General features: G+C 56.8%; 2 protein-coding genes across 4 annotated transcripts in view; both read left to right on the plus strand.

Annotated features, from left to right (window-relative positions):
* Positions 1-78: 78 nt before the first annotated feature.
* EFNB3 (ephrin B3) lies at positions 79-7,763 on the plus strand. Of its 3 annotated transcripts, XM_084982544.1 has the most exons (6): positions 79-758; positions 928-1,123; positions 4,313-4,605; positions 4,782-4,874; positions 4,985-5,089; positions 5,523-7,763. In XM_084982544.1, exons 4-6 carry the CDS (start codon positions 4,847-4,849, stop codon positions 5,930-5,932), a joined length of 543 nt encoding a protein of 180 aa, XP_084838670.1. In that variant the 5' UTR covers positions 79-758; positions 928-1,123; positions 4,313-4,605; positions 4,782-4,846; the 3' UTR covers positions 5,933-7,763.
* A 5,976-nt stretch (positions 7,764-13,739) lies between these two features.
* Positions 13,740-20,272, plus strand: part of DNAH2 (dynein axonemal heavy chain 2) — a 104,101-nt gene continuing 97,568 nt past the window's right edge. The window contains exons 1-2 of the mRNA XM_013981316.3: positions 13,740-13,808; positions 15,530-15,700. Of these exons, the coding sequence (XP_013836770.3) occupies positions 15,544-15,700 (157 nt within the window). The 5' untranslated portion in view covers positions 13,740-13,808; positions 15,530-15,543. The remainder of the gene's footprint in view (positions 13,809-15,529; positions 15,701-20,272) is intronic.

The raw sequence follows: 20,272 nt of genomic DNA on the forward strand, positions 1-20,272 counted from the left end.
TAAGCCACAGCCAATGGGCTGCTGGGCTTGGTGTGAAGTCAAGTGAGTGGGGGTGGGGCTTCATGCCATTGACTGGTTGGTTGCTAGGCAACTTGGTAAACTGAAGGGGGGAAACCTGTTTGAAATCTCACTCCCAAGGTGGGGGAGGCAGGGGTCAGGGTGAGCGTGGCTGAGCAGGAGTGGCAGGAGCTGTGTGTCAGACTGTTGGGTGTGACTGTGTGAGACTGTGCAGACGGTGACAGACAAGACACCCGCTCAGTCCCGCTTCAACACTATTTACCATCTTCCAGCAGCAGAGGGACCATTACTCAGCTCGGGGGAAGGGGAGCAGGAGGACCGCCTCCCGCCCCTGGACTCCCCCAGGAGGCAGGTGACTGAGTAGCCAGAGTCAAGGGCACGCATGAAAGAGTAAAGGTGCCGCAAAACACAGACGTCACATTCTGTATTCCCGTTAGAGGCAGGACAAGGGCGAGAGTCTCATTCAGCAGCTGTCACCGGTCCCCGGGGTTCTCCATCTATCTGCTCTGTCTTTGGGGATGGAGGGCTATGTTATTCCAAGCAGTGGCTCCCCCCCCACACCACACACAACTTGCCAAACACCGAGAAGGGGTCTCTGAAGAGGCACTGTCAGCAGGGAATTTGATTCCGGACCCTACAATTAAAGGAAAGGCCCGGGAGCTCTGAGATGACTAGAGAGGGGAGAGGAATGTCACCTCTGCCCAGAGGTGCTGAAAGCCAGGGTTCTTACACCCAAAAAGGCAAGTCCTCTTCCCTTCCCCCAGGATAATTGGAAACAGCCCTTCCGGCTGGATGCGGGGGGTTGGGGGTGTAGTTTCTCCCTTTCCTCTCCCAGCCCCATTTCTCCCCACAATCATCTAAGAAGGGACCAAGTGTAACCCCCCCCTCCTAATTCTTGCCTTCCACCAGGCCCCAGATAGCAGTAAAGGATCCAGGAGGCTGTAACAAGAGACTCCAGGAGTGGGAGTTGAGCAGCCTGAGTTTGGTTTCCGAGTTCTTCCAGATTCCCTTTGTGACCTTGGGCGAGTCACGGGGCCTCCCGAGCCTCAGTTTCTTCATCTCTGCAATGGGGCTCCTTGAGCTCGGCCCCGCCCACTTCACACAGGTAGTCGAGACGCTCCACGCAGCCCACTCGGTAAAGTGCGGAGCCTTCAAGGTTATTATTATTCTCGCCAGACCTCCCCGGAGCAGTGCTGTTGTTTTGGGATGGGGGAGGAGGCGGCTGCGGGAGCGAAAGGGGCTGGGTTCCTCGGGGGTGGAGAGGGCGAGAGCCTTTCTGGATTCGAGGGAGAGGAAGATTCCAACCGCTCGGGCGCTCCTCGGGCAGGAGGGGAGACGGGCAGAAACTAAGCCCGAGACAGAGAGTCGCAGAGACAAAGGGGGCGTGAGAGACGGCGCCGGGGAGCGAGGCGGGGCGGCGGGCGGGAGGTGCGCGAGGTGAGGGAGGTGTGGGGGGCGTGGGCTGCGGGATCCTGCCGCCCGCTCCTACTCGGGCTCCAGCTCCGGCTTTTCCCTCCGCCATCCTCTCCCCCTCCCCGCCTCTCCTTTAACTCCCCCCTCCTGGGCTCGGGACTGGTTTCCTCCCTTAGCCCGCTGCCCTCAATCCCGGCGAGGCTGGGGCTCCGGCTCGGCGCCCCCGTCCCCGCTCCCGCGTCCGGCGCCCCATGTCGCCCCCGCCCGGCCCCCGGCTCCCCCAGTCCCCGGCTTAGGCCCGCTCAGCATCCCGGGGTGCCGGCGCGTGGGCCGGGGGCGTAGGGCGCCTGCAGACGGCCCCTGGAAGGGCTCCTGCGGGCTGAGCGCTCCGGAGCCGGGGCGCGGGCGGAGCAGGAAGCGGGTCCGCGTGGGAGCGGGGGGCAGTAGCCACCCGGGTGGTCGGGGCAGAATAGCCCGGGCGGCCGAGGCAGTCACCCCAGGGGGTGAGCGACTTTGGGGGAGTTGGTGCCCCGCCCCCCAGGCCTTGACGGGGTCATGGGGGCCCCGCGTTCTGGGCCGGGGGGCGTGCGAGTCGGGGCCCTGCTGCTGCTCGGGCTGGGGGGGCTGGTGTCTGGGCTCAGCCTGGAGCCTGTCTACTGGAATTCGGCGAATAAGAGGTGAGCGGCCCGGGGGCTGGGGAGACCCCACACCCTCTGGGCAGGGGGCACGGGAGCTCTGGGGACTTTGGGGGCTGGGTTCTCCTAGCTGGGAGGAGGCTGGAGGGAGGATGCTGCTGCTCTGATGTGAGCTGATGGGTAACCAGACAGAGGTGATCTTGGGAGCCAGACTCGCGCGTCGCACACGGAGCTGGGTGTGGGTGGCGATAGCCCTGTGTCAGGAGTTTGAAAGACCCCCGAGGGCCAAGGATTTCAAAGTTCACGGGTAGCCGGGAGGGCAGTGGAGCGGTTATTTGGGTTTGTGGGAGACTTCTGTGGTGTCGGGGGCTGGGCTTAGAGGGAGCCTGGTTAATGTCAGCTCTCAGGAGAGCAGCTGAGTAGGTGCTGCTGAGGCGCTGAGAGGAAGGGCAGGGTGCCTCCCTCCCCAGAAGGGACTCGGTGGCGGAGATGGGGGGGCAGGGGGCTCAGTTTGGGAGCTCTGGGGACAACTCCCCCCAACGCGTTTTGATTCTTCTGTCTTCTAACTCTTGCCCACAGCCAGAGGGTCCATGAGCCCTTGGCGGAACAATTTTCCAACCAGAAGGTTTTCCCGGCTTGGGGACTTCTTTCTGAAAGAAGCCTGGAGCCCCCTAAAGCCCCTTCTTTCTCCCTGGCATCTGGAGTCCTGAGGACTTCATCGCCCCCTCCCCCATCTTTGCTGCAAACTCTGCCGTCAGACCCTCTGCTCCCTGGCATGCTTGCTTTGCTCTGAAAAAAGGCCAGGGGTCAGATGAAACTTCAAGCCACACAGAGTAGCCACACAGAACCCTGGGGAGGTCTTTGGGTCCCTTGCCTACAGGCAGATCCCACTCCCTGTTAGCAAAAGCGGTCTGTGTTTGGAAAACTTCCTACTTCCCTGGGGAGGCTGTGTGAGGCGGTGGGAAGAGGGTGTGCTCTGGGTTCATCAGATCCTAGGGCTTAATCCTAGCTCTGCTGCTTTCAGCCGTGTGGCCTTGGGCAAGTCACTTAACCTTTCTCAGTTTGTATCCTCAGTCCTTACAGCTTTTATGAAGATTAGAGGTAAGGTGTTTGAACCTATCATATGCTCATCAAAGGAGACCTAGGGTGACTGTTCTTCCTCTCTTTACTTGACAGCTTCCCTTACAGTTCCCCGTCCTGGCCTCCCTCCTGTAGCTCTTTGGGTCTAATCTCAACTGTCTTTCCCCCTCTAAGCCTCCTACCCACCAACTCCCAGATGCAGCTGGAGTGTCAGGTGCAGTGTGAGGCTGTAAGTTAGGCTTATTCCCATAGATTTGAGAAAAGGGAATTAGGGTGTTCTGGGAGCTCTTTGGAATACTGAGTGGGAGGGAGCAGATTATTTGGGAGTCTGGGAAGATACGGAGCAGCGGTCCCCTGTGACCACATTCTGAGACCCTTGCTGCCATGAAGACACAGGGAGGGGCTGCAGTTGTTGGCAAGCAGCGGCTCTGCTGGGCCAGAGGCTGCCTGGGCCGAGGGAGACGTGGCCTCCTGTCGATGTGGGTGGAAAAGTCAACTCCTTCAGTTCCAAAGCAATAGGGCACTTTCCCTAGGAAGCGGGAGACCTGGGGGAGGAGGGGTCCTGAGCGGGGAAGTGTCTGGGGCAGCTGGCCCACGGATCCTGGTTCCATTAGCCCCATTTAGGGCCATTGCCAGACCAGGGTCTTACCTCCTGTCACACTGCCTGGCTAACTTGGGACCCTGGTCTGGATCATCCTCCACACCCCTCCCCAACCCTTTACCCCAACCCTTTGCCCCGAAATCCCTGAAATTCAGGGGTGGCCTGGGGGAGGGGAGGCTCTGCCCCCCGTGGTTGACTGCCATGGAATAGTGAAATCACCTGGGAGGGGTGGGCTGTGTGGTTCCAGAGAGGCCAGCTCCTTGGTAACTGGCATCCTGTTGCCATGGCAACAGGGCTGGTGATGGAGCGAGAGATGGCAGTGTGCATGTGGTGAGGGCGGGCTGAAGAGTGCATTTGGGCACACCAAGGGGCAGGAGACCTCTGAGCCCGGCTTCCTGCTGCTTCGGACGTGAGCTTCCAGAGTCCTTGGTGCCTGCTCTGTTAGAACGGACTCTCCCCTCAGACAAAGGCTGTCCTGCAGGGATGTGGGGTGAGGGAGGCAAAACTCTGGGCGCTAGACCTCTGACACTTCTCGTCCTTGTCCACCTCGCCCTCCTCCCCGTAGGTTCCAGGCAGAGGGTGGTTATGTGCTGTACCCACAGATCGGGGACCGGCTAGACCTGCTCTGCCCCCGGGCCCGGCCTCCTGGCCCTCACTCCTCTCCTAATTACGAGTTCTACAAGCTGTATCTGGTAGGGGGTGCCCAGGGCCGGCGCTGCGAGGCGCCCCCTGCCCCAAATCTCCTTCTCACTTGTGACCGGCCAGATCTGGATCTCCGCTTCACCATCAAGTTCCAGGAGTATAGTCCTAACCTCTGGGGCCACGAGTTCCGCTCCCACCACGACTACTACATAATTGGTACTGCCGGGCAGAGGGCAGGGTCGAGTGGGGAGGTGCTGCTGGGATGGAGGGCAGAGGAGGGGGGGATCCCTGGAGCGGCCCCTCAGACCCTCGGGTGGTGTCAGGGCCAGTCAGGGAGACGCAACAGGGGTAGACTGTGGCGTGCCAGCTTCTCCCTGGTTCTCGTCTCCCAGCCACGTCGGACGGGACCCGGGAAGGCCTGGAGAGCTTGCAGGGAGGTGTGTGCCTCACCAGAGGCATGAAGGTGCTTCTCCGAGTGGGACAAAGTGAGTGGGGCTGGGGCACACCTCCTAAGAGCCGAGGGAGGTTGAGGCAGAACCATCGCGGTCAGGGGGCTGCTGTCTCAGCCCCTCTCTCGGGTCTTCTCCATCTCCAGGTCCCCGAGGAGGGGCTGCCCCCCGAAAGCCTGTGTCTGAGATGCCTGTGGAAAGAGACCGAGGGGCGACCCACAGCCTGGAGCCTGGGAAGGAGAACACCGCAGGTAGGAACCAGGGGTCCAGCCTCCTGCCTTCCCTGGCCTCCTCTGCTCTCCGCCCCCCCCACCAGTGCCCTACCTTCACCCTCTCCCTCCGTCTTCAGTTTTGGGGGCGGTGATACAGGAAAGAGGAGAGCGGACGGGAGGGTGGGAGGGGAGTGGAAGCCAAATGAGGAAAAGACTCAATTAGAACTAATTAGCCAAGTCAGTGCTTCAATCAGTGCTGTCAGAGGAGGGGGGAGGACTCCTTGGCACGGAGCTGAAGGGCTGGACACACCTGGATTCTGAGCGGGGCTTGCTGGGGAGGGGAAGTGGGGTCCCCAAGGGGCCCGGGCACTGCTGTGGAAGCCCATGGGGACCCCCAAGGCTGGGTGTGCAGCTGCCCGGGTGGCTCCTTCAGCCCCTCCCCCTCTTTCCTCCTTCACCCCTTCCCTGCCAGGTGACCCCTCCAGCAATGCAACCTCCCGGGGTGCTGAAGGCCCCCTGCCCCCTCCCAGCATGCCTGCAGTGGCCGGGGCAGCAGGGGGGCTGGCGCTGCTCTTGCTGGGCGTGGCAGGGGCTGGGGGTGCCATGTGTTGGCGGAGACGGCGGGCCAAGCCTTCGGAGAGTCGCCACCCTGGTCCTGGCTCCTTCGGGAGGGGAGGGTCTCTGGGCCTGGGGGGTGGAGGCGGGATGGGACCTAGGGAGGCTGAGCCTGGGGAGCTAGGGATAGCTCTGAGGGGCGGTGGGGCTGCAGACCCCCCCTTCTGTCCCCACTATGAGAAGGTGAGTGGCGACTATGGGCATCCTGTGTACATCGTGCAGGATGGGCCCCCCCAGAGCCCTCCAAACATCTACTACAAGGTATGAGGGCTCCTCCGACCTGGCTCTCCTGGATCCAGCCCTTTGTGGGGTGCTCCTCCAGTTTAATTCATGGTTTGAGAGACACCTCTAGCAACTCCTCGGCCCCCCCCGCCCCACCAGCTCCTTTGCTCCTCCTGGCTGTTGCCACTTCTCCACTTTTAGGGTTCCCTAGGACATCCACCCAACTACCGCCTGCCCTCTGGTTGGCCGTGTGTGCCCCGCTCTGTCTCTGTGTTCCTGGGTCCTAGTCCCTTGGGGAAGGGGGCAGAGACTCAGCCTCCTCTGCTGACCGTGACCCAGGGATCCTTGTCTCCCTCACCCACTGAGAGCTAGGGGTGGGAACAGTCTGTCTTTTGGTTGGCATCTCTTTCTTTCTGCCTCTCACTGTTTTTCTCTTCTTTTTTTCTTCTCTCTCTCTCTCTCTTTCTTATTTTCTTTCTCTCTCTCCTGTCTCTAGGTCTGTTCCTCTTCCCTAGCATCCTCTTCCGTGTATCTCCTTTTATTTACCCTCTTGGCTTCTTATCCTGTGCCTCTCCCATCTCTAGGGCGGGGGCATCAAAGCATTTCTCCCCTCAGCTCCCTCTTCCAACTTCTCTTACCAACCACTCCCCTCAGCCTGCCAAAAATGGGGGCCTTATGGGGAAGGCTCTGGCACTCCACCCCAGCCCACAGGTCATGGGCAGCAGGGCCTCCTCCTCTGCCCTGCCCCAGGCCTCTACGTACTTAACTCCAGCCATTTGGGGTGGTTGGGTCACAACAGCTTCCGTGAGAAGAAGTGTCCCGTTTTGTCCAGTGGCCGGTAGCGAGCTATGAACCGGTCGGGACACATGTGGACTTGGTCTGATGCTGAACGGGCCACTTGGGACAGGAAGTGACTTGCTCCAGACAAGAAGTGACCAGGCCTGGACAGAAGTGGCCTGGGAAGTGGCAAGAAGCAGTGCAGCAGGAACTGGAAGTGCCTTCATCCAGGACAGGAAGTAGCACTTCTGAAATAGGAAGTGGTCTGGCTGGAACCGGAAGTGGCTTAGTCTGGGGGGTTTGGGGGAGGTGAGGTGGATGGTTCTTACTCTGTGGAGGAGAGGGGGCAGGAAGAACTTCCTGTTTCCGGAGGAAGCTGGAACTTACTCGAAGAAGACCGGGTGGACCGAGGAGGGTTTTCCCAGTATTATTCAGTGGCGTGTGCCAAGATCTCCCTTCCCTTGTTCTCCGTGTTGCTTTTAGGACAGCTAAGGTGACTGCCATCTGCCGTGGCAGGCTCAGTTTGTCTTTTTCTTCCCTTTCCATATCCCAGTATAATCTCTGTTACTCAACAGTACAACCCAAGAACCCACGTGTTGTCCCCAGTAACCCAGATGGCTGTCTTGTTCTTCACATCCTCTGTCTCCTACTCCCTTCAGACTCAACACAACTCCCTTCTTAGTGACCATAATGGTGGCCTACTGACTGGTCTAGCTGACAGTGGTCCTTTGCAACAGTCACTCTTTCCATAGTGACCAGCTGGTACCTCTTCCTGCCCTCTAGTGCACAGTTGGGTGTTGCCTCGGTTTCCTCCCAGCTCATTTATTTCCATGAGATCAGAGCTGCCCTTGAGCACCACGTCGGCCACCTGAACCACCAGCCAAGATGGTTGCTTTGTCCACCAGAGGTCAAGTCATCTCTCTGGTGCTGTAGTTCCCAGCTCCTTCCTGGTTTTTCTAATCCCTCCTTCCAGGGAACAGGAAGTTGATATTGCCATGGGGGAGGTGGCGGGGTATGGCCGTCACCTCAATAGTTTTACTGTAAAAGGGAAATTTGAACAACAAAAACCAAAAAAAGAATAAAAAACTTCAAAAGTTGACGAGAAGGCTGGTGAATGACTGAACGTGAATTGCGACAGAACTGGTGGTTAGGATGGGTTTCTAGCTGAAGGTTGGGTTGTATGAAACCAAGGGTCGGGAGAGGGTTGGGTTGGAGGGGTGAGGTGAGCCGCGCGTGGCAGGGGTGAGGAGGGGGGTAAAGGGCTGGCTGAGAAGGCTGAGGAAGGCAGCCACCTCCAGGGGAGGGAGAGGGGAACCCAGATGGGAGTGGGAGTTGCCAGGATGTCCAAATGGGGCTGTTCGTGAACTTAGCGACACACATGGGGAAAGTCCAAGTGTCTGCCTCTAAACCCAGGTACCGGATTCAAGGCAAGTCACAGTCAGAAACAAAGGGGGAAAACATGTTCCTGTGTTCAGTCTGCGCCCTCTGCCCAAGGCACCTCTGTGCCCAGAAGACTCAGGGACCCAGGCATCAAGCCACCTATCCTCTGGCTCCCTGTGTACCCATAACCCAGGCTTTTCTCTGCTAAAAGCCCAGGTGCCCAGCCCCCGAGGCTCAGCCCCATTCTCTAACCACAAAAGCAGCCGTCAGGAGCATCGCAGGGGTCACAACCTCTGCCCTCCCCGCCCCTCCCCTGGCTCTAGGTCCCCTCCCGCTGTCTCCCATCTGCCTGGAGGTCAAGGGGTCCTCCTGCCCCTCCTCTGTCCAGTGGGACCCCTGCCCCTCCCCCTGTCTGAGCAAGACGCCTGGGTCCCTGAGTGGTGCAGGCGCAGTAGGAGGGGAGTCGAAAACTGGGAGGCCAGGTGTTGGGCTCCCTGGAATTCATTCCTGCCTTCCAAGCCCACACTGGAGCTGCCCGAGGTGGGGAGGGCTGAAGGAGGGGTGGAAGGGCTGGTCCCTGCCCCTTAGTGGGGGTTGGTTGTCATGGCAACATCCCCTACTCCACACAATGGGAAGCCCCCCTCAGCCTCCCGCGTGGATGGAGCCGACAGCCCCATCGCTGGCTATCAGCCTCAGGGACTTGGCAACCGTCACTATGGCAACCCAGAGCCCAGCAACAAGGCCCAGTGAGGGGGGGGTCCAAGAGTGGGGTAGGGCTACATGTGAGAGGGGGCAAGGGAGTCGAGGAAGACTCCCCCTACACAGACATCTAGAGGCACAGGTGGAGAGAGAGGGAAGAGAGGTGGGGATAAACAGGCTCTGTGACAAACACCTCACCAAAGCAGCCGAGACATCATAACGTGCCGAGAGACAGGAAGACACCTGGGGACAGATGCACAGCTGGGGAGAGGAACAGCGCACTGTGCCCAGTGCCCTGGGACACACCCCCTCAGAGCACTGGCATCTATAGGCGCCCCCCCCACCCTAACATTAATTACCCAAGACCTACAGCCTTCCACAGGTGTAGCGACTTGTGTATCTTTTGAGCTATTTGAACGCTCAGGTCACTTCCACCTAAACCCAACACATGCCATCTTATTCGATTTCTAGGTACAAAGACACAAACAGACTCCTAGGGTTTACGACTCCAACACAGTGAGAAGAGGTGCAGAAGACATTTGCTTTTTCATTCGTTTATTCCTTCGTTCCTTCACTCAAGTCTATTACATGTCTACTTTGTTCCAGGTACTATTTCAGGCGCTGGGAGTATGTGGTGCATGAGGCAAAGTCCCTGCCTTCATGAAGCCCACACTTTGGTGGGGAACAATAAAATTTCTGGTAGTTAAAAGTGATATAAATAAAAACCGAATAATGGGATGAGGAGGATGAAGAGGAACAGGGAGATGCTCTAGGTTAGGAGGTCGGGGGTCCCTCTAAAGAGGCGACCTGATTTCAGGACCTTGAATGATGAGGAGTAAGGAAGGCAGGTGCTATGGGGAAGGACCGAGCAGAAAGAGGGAACAGCAAGTGCGAAGCGAGGAGGCGGGATCTTTTCGGGCTTGGGATGAGTGAGAAAGGCGTCACATCCACACACACACGTTCTAATCCGCAACCTCAGCCTGCCGAGAGCAAGTCACTAAGGAAGAATCCACATTTAGGAAGTTGGTCTAACTCAGTCTTCCATTCTTTTTTCCCTTTTGTTTCTTGTGTGGATGCGAGTTATTTTTCCCTCTCCTAAATTTTAGGCTCTGGGAAGGTAGGGCTGATACTCAGATTGGGGAGCTGTGGTACCGCTGCTGGTACAGAGTCTGGAGCAGGTAGGCAATGCGGAAGTAAAGGATCTGAAAAGAGCTGGGACCACGGAAGGTAAAGCCCCCACCTAGCACAGGGTGAGGCTGTCCTGGGGCTGTGCTGCAGAAAGAAGCTCAGACTTTTTCCTTCTTGTTTTGTGCTTTTTAGGGGCACACCTGTGGCGTATGGAAATTCCCAAGCTAGGGGTTGAAACATAGATACAGCTGCCATCCTAGGCCACAGCCACAGCAATGCCAGATCCGAGCCGCGTATGCAACCTGCATCACAGGTCATGGCAATGCCGGATCCTCAACCACCGAGGGAGTTCAGGGATCGAACCGGAAACCTCATGGTTCCTAGTCAGATTCCTTTCCGCTGCGCCACCATGGGAGCTCCAGAAGCTCAGACTTTTCTGTCCCTCCAAACAGAAGCAGGATTGTAAAGTAGGTTGAGGTGTGTGTGTTTGTGGTCTGTGTTGAGGGTTTTAGGGAAAGGAGAATGGAGCAAAGGCTTGTAGTGGGAATTTCTGATGGGGAGTGGTTGACATCACAACTGGAATTTCAGGTAGAATGAAAAATGGAGTTTCCTAAGGGGCTATGTGGGGTGGGGAATCCTGACCATGGGGCACCCCTTTCCCCAGAGAGAGTTTCAGGATCTGCAGGCAGGGAGGCTGGGAGAAATGTTGCAGGTTGGTTTAGAGGCAGGGGGCTGGTTGGGATGGGCTCAGAGAGTTGGGTGGGGGTGGGAAAAAGGATGCAGGAATGAATGCGGGTGAAGACTCCACACAGGAGAGAGGTTTCAAAGGCAGCAGGGAAGGTGGAGTCCTGAGGAGCAGTCTAAAGGGACCAGGTCCCAGGGTCCCCTGATTCCCAGAAGGAATCGAACATTCCGCGGCCCCGGCTCTCCCACTTCCCTCAGTTGCCATCAGAAACGAAGGCATCGGCTCCCTCCAATCCCAGCGGCTGGTGGTGGCGGTGGGGAGCCTGAGCAGCCTCAGGGGGCGGCAGCTGGTGAGTGGGGAGGAATCTGTGTGCTCAGCAAACAGCAGCCTCAGTGCCCGGTGGTGGCTGCCTCCTCCCTCCTCCCTCAGCTCAGCCAAATGTCCTTGCATTCCCACCACCCCAAGGGGACTGGGGCTGGGCCAGGGTCCCCAGGGGAGTGAGCTGGGATGGGTGGGGGGAGGTGGGGGTGGTGCTTGGCTCCCCATCTCTTGGCCTCTGTTCTCTCCTCCCCTGGAAGCTCTCAGCTCTTCCCGCCATGGACCGACTCCCTCCCGGACCAGCCGCTACCAGCTACCAGCGAGGGCAGCAGCTACAAATCACCTGTGGGGGTCTGTTGGGGGGCAGGGGAAGAGGGATGAGTCAGGGCCGGAGAGGCATCTACTCTGGTTCTCACGGGACTGGCCCAGGGCACTGTCAGCAGGGAGGCTGCTGGCACAGAGGCCCTGTGCCCCCCTGGCCTCTCCATCCCCGATGGATGCTCTGGACAGCAGGCTGAGACCTGGACCCCAGGAAGGTCCTCTCCCTTTTCACCTTCTCTTAGCCCCCAGCCCTGATTCCCCACTTCCCCCCACGATCCATAGGCCAGCCCCCAGGTCACCCTAAATCTTCTGCTCCCCCATGGGGACTGGGGCCTCGGGACCTTAGCCTCTGGCTCACTCTCCCCCCTCCTCAGCCCTTGCTCCCCTCAGGGACCCAGGCGTCCTGCCCACTCCCTTCACCATAACAACCATTCTTTTGGAGTTGCTTAAGACTTTAATATCATTTCATTAAGTCAGCTGGTTCAGAGAAGGTTGGGGGCACAAAGAGACTGGGGTGGGCAAGAAAGGGCCAAGGTAGGGGGGAAGCAGGGGAACAGCCCCCTCTCTCCGTGGAGATGGCTCGGAGAAATCAAATATTGACAGTGAGAGAAGAGAACTTATTAAAGCTGGGACAGGGGTGTGTGTGGGGAGCTGTGGGAATGGCCGGATGCCTGGGTTCTGAGGGTAATGAGGGTTCGGGGAGGAGGGAAAGCCTGAGACTGGGAGGACGCAGTGAGATGAAGGGTCCTGGGCCACAACCCCTCTGCTCATTTCCTTTGGGAGGTCCTGGGCCAGAGGTAGCCCGGCTGCTCCTCAGCGGCCCCCTGGAGGAGCTGGGGACAGGACCTCGTCACAGCTGTGGTTGCCCCCCTTCAGCCCTTCCCCCTACCTCCACCTCTGTTGATGAGCTTCAGCAGTGTTTAATCGGATTGAGCAGTAATTAGCAAAGCAAGATGTTTGATTACCTATTTAGCATAATGTAGGGGGCTGGGATCCCTAGGCACAGCCAAGGTTGTGTGTGTGTGGGGGGGTGTTCAGAAAAGAAATGGGGTCTACACAGCATTCCCTTCTCTGAGGAAGTCATGAGCCCTGCCCGCAAGTCTCCCCAGGTTAGCCCTCCCTTCAAATCTTCACTCCTTTGGGGGATTGAACCAATCACCGTCACCTCTCTGCCAACCACTGCCTAACTGGTTAGAAGATCACCCACTTCCACCTGCTTCCTGTGCAGCTGGCTTTGGGGTGTGGCAGGACCCCTCTCTCCTTCAATCCTTGCTGTCGGCAACAGGAGTGTGGGCTGGGCAGGAGCCCAGAAACCCACTTTAAGGATAATGGGGCTCTCGTGATGCCAAGGGCCAGGGGTTGTCAATTCTGGGGGAAAAAATGTGGTAGGCAGGATGGTGAGAGCTAAGCTGGGTCTAAGTGTGGATGGGCCCTACAGGAGTACCAGGGTCTGCCACTCCTCGCGGTGCCAGACTGGCATAATGAGATCCGTCAGGTGTGAACACCGCCCAGGAAAAGGGGGAACTGAGGTGCCAGCTTCTCTCCTCATCCCGAGAAGAAAATGTCATCAATTTAGCTCTTCATGGAAATGTAATCAGTGGCTCGCTGCTGGCTTTGTCTTAATTAGGCACTATTGATGGAAGCAGGGAGGGTGCCTTCCCATCCCCCAGATTCGCTTCTTCTCTGGATCTCCCAGGCCTCCCTAGAGCTTCTACCAGCCCCAGGTACAGCTCAGTCTTCCAGGCGCTTCTCCGGGCAGCCCCAGCCCGCAGCGCCCCCTAGCACCTGCGGCGGTCTGCCCCTTTTCTCACACCCCTGTCCTCGCTTCCCCAGGACTCAGCCTTTGTTCTTACGGAGAGCCGAGCCCCTCCCCGGCCCGGTCACCTTCCCCAGAGAGTCCCCGCCTCCTGTCCCCCCGAAAACGAGCGACGCTTTCCAAAGCCAATCCTCAGATTCCCCAAATTCCAGTTCCGTTCTTCCCTCTTTCCCCCGCCCCGCGCTGCCAGGCGATCCTAGACCCCAGTCCGAACTAAGAAGGGGGAACAAGCAGGAGGGCAGAGGTGCTCCAGCCCCGGTTTTTCCCCCGGACTCAGCTGCAGCCACGGCTGCCTCGAAATCCTGGAGCGCCTTCTAGGGCGCGCGTGAGCCTCGCCGGCGGAACCCCCGGCGCCATCTGCTGGACTCGCCCGGGATGGAGCCCACAGACCCCGGCGCGGGGTCGGGCGCTCAGGTTCCCCCAGCCTGTTTGGTGTCCTGCAGGAGGCTGCTCATTGTTCCCAGCCCCAGGCCTTCCAGCCTGTGTTCCGACCAGACCCCCCGCCACCCTCCAGCCTGCCAGGTCTGGCAGCTTTCCCTTGCCCCCCAGCCCTGTTGCCCCTGGTCCCCGCCGGGGAGACACGGGACCAGCGGGGCAGGGAGCCTGGTGTCCGGACTTCACTGCGCCTGCGCCCAGGAGGCCGAGCTCGCGGGCTCGCGCCCCAGCCGCCCGCCCCCTCCCGCTTCGGTTGCCATGGTGACGCGTGCAGGCGCGGGCCCGAGAGGGCCACGCGGGGCAACTTGTTAGCTGAAGGGGCCGGTCGGTCGGCCTAGGGAGGAGAGGGTCGGCGTCGTGAGGTGTGTGTCGGGGGCAGAGGGGAGGAGGGGAGGAATGCCCGGGAGAGCCGGGAGGTGCGGAAAGAAGGGGCAGCGGTGAGGGGGTAGGAGGGAGAGTTGAGGGGGGCGGGGAAAGGGGCAGCTGTGGGGGAGGGGAGAGCAAGGGGCAGTTGTGGGGAGAGGAAGGGGCAGTTGGAGTTGAGATGAAGAAGCGGGGACGGTTGTGACAGTTGTGTGAGGAAGCTCCTGGGAGGGGAAACTGGCTCGCTGGCAGCCACTGGGGGTCGGAGGAGAGGGCCGGCCCGCTGCGGTGTTTCCCGAGTAATAGAAAGAGTCCCAGGCTCGTGGAAAGCTCCTCCTGGGGTCTTGGAGTGGGGCCATGGGGTGAACCCCGTGGGGAGAGGGCTCCCAGCCTGGCCAGCGGAATGTTCCCGAGGCTCCACTTGGAGGCGGGGAAGCGCAGCCTGTCGCTTCTCTGGAGGCGGGTGGCGGAAGCCCGAAGCCGCCCTGCCCCAGTTGGCTGTATTGATGTGCTGGCCTAATAGAACCGTTTTCCTTGGAGCACAGCCTTCAAGTTTGAAACTCATAACCTCTGATCAATGCCGGCGGCAGCCTGTGGGGATGAGAAAGAAAAGCCACAGGTGGCTGTCAGGCCAGAGCTGAGTGAAGAGGGAACGGCCGGCGAATCAGACCTTGCCCGCCAGGGATGCCCGGCCCCCCGACGTCCTCCTTTTCGGAGAGAAACGCTGCTGGGGCCTTCCTCACCACCCCCCATCCTCTTCTCCCCTCCCCAGACACCATTTGAAATTCGCCATTGGGTGACGTTTGTCTTTCCTTCCTCCAGTCTGTTCTCAGGGCATCTAGAATCCTGCTCTTCACCTTCATTATCCCTTAGCTCGGAATGACTCAGCCAGCCTGTGCTAAGAGACCTTTTCAGTACCCACGGAGCGGGGTTCCTACCCCCCAGGAAGGAAAAGCTAAAGAGAGGGGGTTCCTACCCCCAGGAAGGAAAAGCTAAAGAGACGTGTTGCAAATGCTGTCGTTTCTTTGCTTAAGGAGGTTGCAGATTTTAGTGGGAGGAGAGGGGGCATTTTTCCGTTTCCCCCTCTTTGGGGGGAGGGAACTTGGGAGGAAAGGAAGGACATGGGAAAATCATCTTGTTGCTTGGTAACTTGACACAGTGACAAAAGGTGTGGAACGTGGGGACAGTCTTCCCCTCCCTGTGCCCTCCCACTCATCCACGGCCCTGACGGTTTGTGCAACCACACCTCAGCGTGTAGATCTTTTCATGATTACCTTACACCTCTGGGCAGAGGTTCCTGACTCCTCATTAGTGGGGTGGGCCCCCCTTTTTTTCTTTTTAATGTCAGACCCATGGCACATGGACGTTCCCAGGCTAGGGTTCAAATCGGAGCTGCAGCTGCTGGCCTACGTCACAGCCACAGCAATACCAGATCTGAGCCGTGTCTGCAACCTACTCCACAGCTCATGCTAGCGCTGGATCCTTAACCCACTGAGTGAGGCCAGGGATCGAACCAGCATCCTCATGGATACTAGTCATGGTCTTAATCCACTGAACCACAACAGGAACTCCTGGGCCATCATCCTTAGCTTCCACTTATTCCTGAGGCCTTGAGGGACTGACTTTGATTTTTAACCCAATGTGTCAAAGAAAGTAGACTATCCCAGGGAAAAGACAGGGGGGATCTGGTTGTGGACCCCCAGCTTCCCTGTGTCTGCAGGTTTTGTCTACACGATGTCCAGCAAAGCTGAGAAGAAGAGGAAAGTGAGTGGCCGGGGAAGTGCCCGCCGGCGAGCCGCCCAGGCTGCCCTGGCCCCACAGGCGGAGGAGACCACCCCGCCGGCCAGCAGGGAGTCCCAGGCGGAGCCCGAGTCTCTCAAGGAGGAGCTTGGTAGGTCCAAGCTAGGGAGGGGCTTGGAGGCAGAATTAAAGAGGGTCTTGGGGCTGGGAAGCAGCTTCTCTTGCTTTTGCATCAAAAGCAAGGGGTTGGGTGGAATCTCAGATCTGCCGCTGCCGCTAGGTCCCTTGTATTGTGTCCCCCCCCCCCCCCCCCGCCACCCTTATGCTTGTTCTTTCTGTCTTAAAATTCCCCCCCAGTTCACCGAGAGCTCGCTAGCCAGCCCTCTCTCGTAGCCTCTTCCTCCTTGTTGCAAGTGTTCCTGGTTCCTCCTACCCCAGTGAAGAGGGTTTGATCTCTTCCTTTTTCCCGTTTTCACCCTGGGTGGCAAAACAAATAATGTTTTCCTCCCATTAAGCCCATCACCATGGAGACTCAGGCTGCTTTGCCATCCTTTGAATCCTAAGCCCGACGGATGCTTTCTCCCATCTGTTGAAGGCTCTTGTATCTCCGCCCTCATTTTGGCAGGGCCCTGGTAGACGAAGGAGGTTCAGGTTCAGGGCCACAGGAAAAGAAGCCTGACGTCTAGATTGAGGAAGAAAGGAGTTAAAGAGGCTGCCTCTTGTGGCTTTGATCTGAGATTCCTCCCTGGTGGGTGAGCTGGGGCCAGTAGGGTTGGAAGGTTTCTGGTAGCTGTTGCTGGGCTGTCCTGAGAGCACGGGCCAGTGTGGGTATGGCTGTGAGCTAAGTATAGGCCTCCCCTTTTACCTGGGGCTTCTTTACACTGCCAGCAGCCTGTCAAGACGGGGAGAAAGAGAAGTAGAATCCTTTTTTAATATTAAACGTTGAGAGAGAAAGCCTGGGCGCGGGAGAAAGGCCTTGCCCTGGGATCTAGACATTAGAAATGGGCAATTTTTTTCCTTTTGAGTTCTCTTAAAATCAGTTTAAAATGGAACTGGCTCCAGGAAGCTGGGTCCCAGGAGGGGGGAAGGGAGGAGGGGAGGCAGTGAGGTTCAATTCGGAGAACCCTCTGGGGCGGGAAGGGAAGGAGCTTCTCAGTGAAAACACTGACCACCTGTACAGCACAGGGAGATGTGTGTGATTGGGTCACTTTGTTGTACAGCAGAACTTGATGAAACATTGTAAATCAACTATAATATTAACAATAATAAAAATAATAAAATACTGACCACCAAACACCAAGGCCCTCCGAGTCCCTTAGCTCTAAGCCTTTTCTTGTTTGATGTGGAGCTCTCTGGCTGACACCTGATAGAGGTTCAGAGAAGACTTGGGCCTCCAGGCAGCCCTGGAATGAACAGTAATCCCTGTACGCCTCGGAGCTGGGCAGGGGTTGAGGCCTGTTCCGATGGGGACAGAGGGAGCTTGCTATGGTCTGAAGGTTTGCACCCCTCCCCCCCAAATTCATGTGTTGAAATCCTAATGCCCAGTATGATGGTGTTGGTAGGTGGGGTCTTTGGGAAGTGCTTAAATCACGGGGTGGAACTGTCATGCGTGGGCTCAGTGCCTTGTAAGAAGTGACTCCAGGAGTTCCCACTGTGGTGCAGCAGAAGCGAATTTGACTAGGAACCATGAAGTTGCGGGTTTGATCCCTGGTCTCGCTCAGTGGGTTAAGGCTCTGGTGTTGCCGAGACCTGTGGTGTAGCTCACGGAGAGATGGCTTGGATCTGGCGTTGCTGGGACTGTAGCGTAGGCTGGCAGTTGTAGCTCGCATTGGACCCCTAGCCTGGGAACTTCCATAGGCTGCAGGTGCAGCTCTAAAAGGCAGGAAAAAAAAAAAAAAAAAAGAAGAAGAAAAAAAGTAAAAAAAACAAAGTGACTCCAGAGAGATTCATTGCCCCCTTCTGCCATGTGAAGACACAAAGAGACGTTTACCCCCCAGGAGAGGGCCCTCCTGCCACCGCACTGGCACCCTGACCTAGGACTTCCAGCCTCCCAAACCGGGAGAAGTAAATTTCTGCTGCTCATAAGGCACCCGGTCTACGGTATTGTGTTATTGCAGCTGGAGTGGACTAAGACGAGGCCTCAAACACTTCTTGGCGAGGGAAGGTGGGTTAAAGGGCAGGCGCCCTTTTGACGGCCTTAGTGACATCCTTTGCTTCCTTAAATATTCCCCGCCCCTTTTTTGGCCATGCCTGTGGCGTGTGGAAGTTCCCAGACCAGGGATCCAACCCCATGCCACAGCAGTGACCTGAGCCACAGCAGTGACAACCCCGGATCCTTATCCCTCATTGAGGAGTCATCAGGGAACTCATATAACTAATAAAAGAAGAAGTACAGGTTCATACTCTCATATCTGTAATTTTAAAAAGCCCTAAAAACTAAAAGTTTTTTCCTCAGTGTTTGGCATCCAAGCTTATTTGGTGGTAAAACATAACCTAAACTGACAGGAAGGTATTTATAGTCTATTTAGGGCACTTAGGATAAATTTTCATATGTTTTACTGCAGAAATACTAACATTAAAAGTTTGCAGACTTCAGTTCTAGAGCCCCCAGGAGGTGGGGAGGCTCACATACCATACTGTGTTACAGTTCTAAGTTCAGAAATACACTTGATCCCGGGGGTTTTAGATAAGAGCTTGTAGACCGGTATTTCAGGCAAATCAAAAAAGTATAGACAATAATAGAATGAACACCCAGTACCCATCACCCCGTGTGAGAAGTGAATCCCTCTGTTCCCTTCTCAAGCCCTTCTTCTCCAGAGGTTACCGCTATCCAGAGTCGGTGTTTATCATTTTCAAGTTCATTTGAAAAATTTTTCTGGCATGTAGCTGTGACCAGTACATACTAGCATCGTATTGCATGGTTTAGACTTTATAGAAGTTGTTTTTAGCAAAAAGACAAAAAAAAAAAAAAAAAAATTGGAGTTCCCGTCGTGGCGCAGCGGTTAACGAATCCGACTAGGAACCATGAGGTTGCGGGTTCGATCCCTGCCCCTGCTCAGTGGGTTAACGATCCGGCGTTGCCGTGAGCTGTGGTGTAGGTTGCAGACGCGGCTCGGATCCCGCGTTGCTGTGGCTCCGGCGTAGGCCAGCGGCTACAGCTCCGATTAGACCCCTAGCCTGGGAACGTCCATATGCCAAGGAAGTGGCCCAAGAAAAATAGCAAAAAGACAAAAAAAAAAAAAAAAAAAGAAGTTGTTTTATAGATGACAAAACCAGTTTACTCTTGAGACTGTCTTGGTTTCCCTCCCCTGGCCTCGTTCTGCCTTCAGCCTTTTTTTTTTTCTTTTTTTTTTTTTTTTTGCTTTTCGGGGCCACACCTGCAGCATATGGAGGTTCCCAGGCTAGGAGCTGAATCAGAGCTACAGCCACTGGCCTACACCACAGCCATAGCAACGCCAGATTGGAGCCGCATCTGTGACCTACACCACAGGTCTCAGCAACACTGGATCCTTAACCCGCTGAGCGAGGCCAGGGATCAAACCCGCAACTTCATGGTTCCTAGTCAGATTCATTTCTGCTGGGCCACGACGGGGACTCCCCCATCTGAAGCCTTGATGCCCTGGGCTTTCTCGAAAGGCTTTGTGTTTCTCGGGTTCCCGTCCCACTCACCACTCAGTTCCTACGATCAGCTGTTCCATCTTTCTCATGGGCTCTTTCCTTGGCCTCTGTGCCTCGTTCCCCTCTTAGTTTTTCTTTCTGGAAGTCGGGGTGTCCTGTTCCCCAAGATCTTTTGGTTCCATCTCCTTTGTTCCTTCCTCTTTTCAACTCACCGGTTTTACCCCTGTCTCATGTGGGAGCAACAGATCAGGACGGTGCAAAGCCCCCCACCTCACCCCCAGGCTTTTTGGGATTCTGCAGTGTGTGGCGGTTGCTGGGGGAGGGGCCGGGTGCTGTGGGCCCCACCTTCTCCACGTGGGGAGAGGATGAGGGAAGGACGGCAGGCCAGAAGCTGAGCACCTAGAATAACCTGGGCATTGGCTGCCTCCATTCCCCTCCCTCCCTCTGTGCCCCTTCCAGCCCCAGTCAGCTTTTCGAGAAAACATTGAGCTATAATCCACTTCCTATAAAATTCACCTTTTTAAAATATACAATTCAGGAGTTCCTGTCATGGCTCAGTGGTTAACGAATCCAACTAGGAACCATGAGGTTGCAGGTTCGATCCCTGGCCTGGCTCAGTGGGTTAAGGATCCGGCGTTGCCGTGAGCTGTGGTGTAGGTTGCAGATGAGGCTTGGATCCCGCGTTGCTGTGGCTCTGATGTAGGCTGGTGGCTACAGCTCTGATTCGACCCCTAGTCTGGGAACCTCCATGTGCCGCAGGAGAAAGAAATGGCAAAAAGACAAAAAAAAAAAAAAATATATATATATATACAATTCAGTGCCTTTTGCTATATTCACAAACCCGTGCAACCATCACCATTAATTTTAGAGCATTTTAACCCCCCTGCAAAAAGCTACTTCAAGTATCTTGAAAAATGGGCATCAGATGGCCCCTATCCCTTTGCTTCTAACTTGCACCAGAGCCTGGCCTGGTAGCAGTCACTCCCCATTCTCCTTTTCTCTCAGAGCCTGGCAACCACTAATGTACTTTCCATGTCTATGAATTTGCCTATTCTGGACATTTTATATAAATTGAATCATACAATCTGCAGTCTTTTGTGACTGG

This window comes from Sus scrofa, chromosome 12 (assembly GCF_054392235.1).
Source record: "Sus scrofa isolate SSC_HxYL_T2T_F1_AM1 chromosome 12, Sscrofa_HxYL_maternal_Yorkshire_Landrace_v2.0, whole genome shotgun sequence".
Taxonomy (NCBI): domain Eukaryota; kingdom Metazoa; phylum Chordata; class Mammalia; order Artiodactyla; family Suidae; genus Sus; species Sus scrofa.